The sequence below is a fragment of the Melospiza melodia genome, chromosome 16 (genome assembly GCF_035770615.1).
Source record: "Melospiza melodia melodia isolate bMelMel2 chromosome 16, bMelMel2.pri, whole genome shotgun sequence".
NCBI classification, from domain to species: Eukaryota; Metazoa; Chordata; class Aves; order Passeriformes; family Passerellidae; genus Melospiza; species Melospiza melodia.
The window spans coordinates 2971342-2977341 of NC_086209.1; the positions used below are offsets into that span (position 1 = coordinate 2971342).

General features: G+C 63.0%; 2 protein-coding genes across 5 annotated transcripts in view; one reads left to right on the forward strand and one right to left on the reverse strand.

The window, feature by feature from the left end:
- The window catches only part of LOC134425585 (actin-binding protein WASF3-like), a 27902-nt gene extending 23375 nt beyond the window's left edge, over positions 1–4527 (reverse strand). For all 4 annotated transcript variants that reach the window (XR_010029726.1, XR_010029725.1, XM_063170317.1 and 1 more), the window contains exon 1: positions 4463–4527. The gene's annotated coding sequence lies outside the window, so the exon portion shown is untranslated. The remainder of the gene's footprint in view (positions 1–4462) is intronic.
- Positions 3982–5202, forward strand: LOC134425882 (splicing factor 3A subunit 2-like). Its single transcript, XM_063170898.1, has 2 exons — positions 3982–4109; positions 4629–5202. Exons 1-2 carry the CDS (start codon positions 3982–3984, stop codon positions 5200–5202), a joined length of 702 nt encoding a protein of 233 aa, XP_063026968.1.
- The last annotated feature ends 798 nt before the right edge of the window (positions 5203–6000 follow it).

Genomic DNA, 6000 nt, shown 5'->3' on the forward strand with positions numbered 1-6000 from the left:
GCCAAAGGGGGGAGAGAGCTGGGTCTGGCTGCCCTGGGGCACAGCACCATCACTGCTGAGCCATGACCCGTGTCCCACAGCCCTGACCCGTGTCCCACAGCCCTGTCCCACCCCTGTCCCACCCCTGTCCCACCTGGCAGTGCTGTCCCCACCTCCCCCCGGCTCCTCCTGTGCAGCTCCCCCACGGCAGCTCCAGGGAGGCTCCACTTCACAGCAAAGTGCAACCCAACCTTAAATCATAGCTAAAAATATTCCTCGGGAGCTTGATTAGTAAATGCCACCGTTGGTGGTTTGGTTTGGGGGATTTTCCCCCCTCCTTCTACCATAAAATGTTTCAGCCCCAGGAGCAGCACTTGATGGAGCTGTCCCTAAGCCCCAGCACTCCCCAGGGCTCTGCAGCACCAGCCCTGCTCAGGAGGAGGCCATAAAATCAGGAGGCTGCCATAAAAGCAGCTGCTGTTACCCCAGGGTCAGTGCAGGAACCTTGTCCTGCTGTGAGTCTGGTTTAAAGCAAACAGGCTCCCAGAGGGGTTTCAGCTAAATGATGTTTCGTTTAGGGTAGGTGAGAGCAAATGCTGTAAATGACAGAATCACAGGAGGGTTTGGGTTGGAAGGGACATTTAGGATGATCTCATTCCACCCCCTGCCATGGGCAGGGACACCTTCCACTGTCCCAGGTTGGTCCCAGCCCCAGTGTCCAGCCTGGCCTTGGGCACTGCCAGGGATCCAGGGGCAGCCACAGCTGCTCTGGGCACCCTGTGCCAGGGCCTCAGCACCCTCACAGCAAAGAATTTCTTCCTAACTTTTAATCTAAATATCTCCTCTTTTGGTTCAAAGCCATTCCCCATTGACCTATCACTATTTCCTCCTCTAAAAAGTCTTTCCCTCCTTTTGAAAAGCCCCCTTTAGCTCATGGAAGGGGCTCTGAAGTCTCTCCAGAGCCTTCTCTTCTCCAGGCTGAGCAACCCCATCTCTGGCAAGCGGATTTTCAGGCAGTAGCTTTCCTTGGGGTTCAGTTAACAGGGAGTTTGGGTTCTGTTGTTTGATTTCTCAGAAATGGGGAGCCCTCAGTGCCCCCTGGCACTGCTCATGGAGCTGAGGCCACTTCTCCAGGTCCTTCCCATTCACCCTTGGCTCTGCTGTGGATACAGATCAGAGTATCTGTGTCCATGCAAAAAAACCCCATCCATCCCAATACCCTAACGCTGAAGGGGAAAAGGAGGGGGAAAGCTGTGGATGAAACTGTGCAGGACCCTCCTCCATCATCCCTGGCTGCTCATGCCCGGTTCCGTGAGGGGAATGCCCGGGAGCGGCGGCGCTGCCTTGATGGGCACAGGAGGGGTCAGGGGCTGGGCTGTGGGAACAGCACCGACCTCAGCTCTGCTTTGGCTGCAAGAGATCCCTGCTGGCCCAGGAATCATGTGTTGTTTTTAATGACTCCATCACCAAAGGAAAATCTTCAATGACAGCTTTTTTTTTCCCCTTTTGTGCCCAGCTCATTACCAGAAGGATCTCCCTCGCTCGCCGCCGGGCTGTGCGGGCAGGAGGCTGCTGAACAAACCAGCCTTTTTCTCCACAGCATAGAGGGAGCTTTGATAAAGCGGGGAAACCCTCGGCCAGCAGCGAGGCGCTCTCTGCAAACCCTCTGCTGCCTTTGGGAACAGCCGCGGGCAGGGCTGGCATCCCCAGCCTTGGAGCAGAGCGCTCCCAGGCAGCCCCAGGCCGCTCCCTGCGGGGCTGGGCTCTGCCTGCCGCTCCCCATCTGGGCTTCCCCACCAGGGCTGGGCCCTACAAACCTGCGGGTGGCTGTGGGGAACAGGGGGCAGATGCCAGCCTGGAGCTGGCTGCAGCCTCGCTGCTCAGAGACGTGCGAAATGCCGCGGGGCGCAGCTCACAGGGTGGCTTTTTGGATGAGCAGCTCTGCAAAAAAAAAGGGGGGGAAAAAAAAAAAAGGAAAAGCGTTCTTGCTTTTCTTTTTTTATTTCTTAACACTTCTGGCTCGAGGGCTGTTGTTCGTAACTTGTCAAGATCTTGGCATCGGCGGCTGATTTGTCATCCGCCATAAAATGGAGGATGAGCATCTTTGGTTCAGAACTGGGCCAAGGGAGATGACAGCTCAAAGCAAAATATGCTTCAGCTCCAGTTTGCTCCGTGGGCTCCGGCTCCCGGGGAGAGGAGCGGACATTTGGGGTCTGAGTGCATCGCAGCGCTCTGGGTAAGAGCCCTTCTCCTGCTCCGCGTTTGCGACAGCACAGCCCGGTGCACATTAACCCTGTGCCTGCCAGAGCAGCCTGTGCTGGACCCATGCTGCCACGGCCCTGCCCTCCTCACTGAGCTGTCACCCTGGATGCCACCAACACACTCAAATACCACCAAAACACCATTTTAAAAAAGAAAATGACACCAGCAATCTCTTTAAAACCCAGGCAATGAGCTGCAGGTGCACATTAACCCTCTGCCTGCCAGAGTAGCCTGTGCTGGACCCATGCTGCCACGGCCCTGCCCTCCTCATCGAGCTGTCACCCTGAGAGCTACTGACATACTCAAATACCACCAAAACACCATTTTAAAAAATAAAATTACCCCAGCAATCTCTTTAACACCCAGGCAATGAGCTGCAGGTGCACATTAACCCTCTGCCTGCCAGAGCAGCCTGTACTCTGATGCTGCCGTGGCCCTGCCCTCCTCACTGAGCTATGCGACCTGTCACCCTGAGAGTCACCGACACACTCAAATACCACCAAAACACCATTTTAAAAAATAAAATTACCCCAGCAATCTCTTTAACACCCAGGCAATGAGCTGCAGGTGCACATTAACCCTGTGCCTGCCAGAGCAGGCTGTGCTGCCGTGGCCCTGCCCTCCTCACCGAGCTCTGCGACCTGTCACCCTGGCAGCTACCGACACACTCAAATTCCATCAAAACACCATTTTTAAAAAGAAAATGACACCAGCAATCTCTTTAAACCCCAGGCAACGAGCTGCAGCGCGAGGGGTGTGCCTTGGCACGCTGAAGTTTGGCAGATGAATTATGAATCCTGCCATTCCCGAGCTGCCCGCACATCCCGGCGCTGCTCTCCCATCCCTTCCCCTCCTCCGGCAGCGTGTCCGGCCACACGGAGCAGCCAGCAGCTCCCTCAAAAAGCATCCCAAGCCGCAGGTAATGCATCCATGGCGCTGACACCACCACGAGGCAGCGAGAACTCGAGTTTGAAGCGAGAAAACCCATGCTGCCTGCAAGTAGCTGAATCACGGAGCGTGGAGGCCCAGGCTCGGCAGCTCTGAGGGGCTCTGAGCCCACCTCAGCTCTGCCCAGGGGCTGCCCCGGCCTGGGGGGGTCACCAGGGGGGCTCTGAACCCAGCGGGGCTCCAAATGCCGGGGAGGGCACCAGGATGGGGATGGAGGGTGGGCCATGCATGACAGATGACAACGGGCTGTGCCCTGCTCAGCGCTGTCCCCGCTGTACCCCCAGCCTCACATCGGCCTGCAGAGCCCCCCGGAGCCCCCCAGTTCCCCAGCCGGGGGTGATGAGCCCTGCCCTGCGCTGGCGGTGGGAGCACAGGCAGCCGTGGGCCCAGCGGATCCCGCACAGCGATGTGAAGATGAAGGATCCTCCCTCCCCGGGATGGCAGGTGAAGCCCCCCCGCCCCCACCCCGCCCCCGTGCGAGGTGCAGAGCAGCCGGGTCCCCTCCCTCTCCATGCAGGGATGCGAAGTGACAGCACACACCCCCCCCTCCCCAGCCTGAGAGGGTGCAGAGAGGCCCCGAGCCCCGCGGCGCGATGTGCCAAGCGCTGCCGGGATCCTCCCCCCGCCATGGGAACGTGCGGAGCCGCCTGAGCCCCCTCCTCCCCTCCAGGCAAAGGTGAAAACGTGGAGGATCCCACCCCCAGGCCATGAACAGCTGCAAAGTGGAGAGACCCCCACGCGGGGATGAGAGGCAGCTTGGACAGCCCCTTCCCAAAGCAAGGATGCGAAGGGATGGAGGACAGCCCCCCGCCCCCGGGCACGGATGCAAAGCTGGGGGGGATGCAGCAAATCGGGGATGCAGAGCGGCCCCAAGCCTCCCGCAAGGATGTGAAAGGATGGAAGGACCCCCCCGAAAGGATGTGAAGAGATGGAGGATCCCCCCCGAAAGGATGTAAAGGGATGTGGAAGATCCCCCCGCACGGATGTAAAGGGATGGAGAACCCCACCCCCGCAAGAACCCCCCCACCACCGGAAAGATGTAAAGCAGCAGAGCATCACCCACCCCCCGCGCCAGGATGCAGAGCGGTGGGAGATCCCCTGCGCGCAACGACGCCCCCCCAAAAGGATGAAAAGGTGCGGGAGACCCCCATCAAAAGGGCGCAAAGCCCCCCGTGCCCCGCGAGGGGATGCGCCCCCCCGGCGCTCACACCTGCGGGCACAGGGACCCCCCGCTCTCCCTGCGCCGCGCCATCCCCGCAGCCCCCGCGCTCACCTCCGCTCTGCTGGGGGCCGGGCCGTGTCTGGCGGGGCCGTGCGGGGCCGTGCGGGGCCGTGCGGGGCCGTGCGGGGCCGTGCGGGGCTGCGGCCGCCGCCGCCGCTGCCCGCGCCCCGCGCCCCGCTCCGCCGGCTCTGCCCGCGCTGCCCGCGCCGCTCCGCAGTGCGCGCACGGCGCATGTGCCCGAGCCCGCCCCCGCCCCCGCCCCGCTCCGCCCCTGCCCGGCCCGGCACCCCGAGACAGCCCCGAGCCAGCCGGGCACAGCACCGACCGAGCCATCCCGGCACCCCGAGACAGCCCCGAGACAGCCGGGCACACCACCGACCGAGCCATCCCGGCACCCCGAGACAGCCCCGAGACAGCCGGGCACACCACCGACCGAGCCATCCCGGCACCCCGAGACACCCTGGCACCCCGACCCAACCCGGCACCCCCGACCCAACCCGGCACCCCCGAGCCATCCCGGCACCCCGAGACAGCCCCGAGACAGCCGGGCACACCACCGAGCCATCCCGGCACCCCGAGACACCCCCGAGCCATCCCGGCACCTCGAGACACCCCCGAGCCATCCCCGGCACCTCGAGACACCCCCGAGCCATCCCCGGCACCTCGACCCATCCCGGCACCCCGAGACACCCCCGAGCCAACCCCGGCACCCCCGAGCCATCCCCGGCCCCCCCGAGCCAACCCCAGCACCCCGAGACAGCCTGAGCCAGCCCCGAGCCACCCCGGGCTAACCCGGCATCCTCGGGCCACCCCGGCAGCCCGAGCCAGCCTCGACACACCGACACATCCCAGCACCCCGAGCCATCCCAGGCACCCCGAGACACCCCCGATCCAACCCCGAGCCACCCCGGTATCCCCGAGCCACCCCGGTACCCTGAGCCAACCCGGGCCATTCCCGGCCACCCCGAGCCACCCCGGAGCCACCTCGGCACCCCGGAGCCCACCCGGCACCCCCGACCCAACCCGACAATCCCGAGCCCACCCGGCACCCCCGACCCAACCCGGAGTCATCCCCAAGCCACCCCGGAGCCGCCCTTCCAACCTCGCCTCGGGGTTCACACAAACCCCTCACTCCCCGCGGCTGCCCAGCCCTCGCCGTGAGCCGCGGCTCTGGAGCGTCCCCTGCAAACGCTTCCGCTGGCCGGGAGGGGAGCGATGCTCCGGTGAGAGGCAGCGGTGAGGGCAGCGTCTGCTCCAGGTGCGGCGTTGCCACCATCTTCTCCACCCTTCCCCTGTGCCCTGTGGATCCCGGTGTCTCCCCAAGGGTCAGATCCAGGCCAAGGTGCTGCTCGGGGGTGTTGGTGAAGCCACAAAGAAAGCATCATCCTCCCCAGCTTGTCACTGTCACCAGCTGCTGTGCCCGGGGATTTGGGGTCCTCTCCTTGGTCATGTCACAGAGACACCCCGAGGGCTGGAGCCCTCTGCTCTGGGGCAGGCTGGGGGAGCTGGGGGTGTTCACCTGGAGAAGAGAAGGACCCAGGGACACCCAAGAGTCCCTTTCAGGGACTCTTTCAGTCCTAAAGGGACCC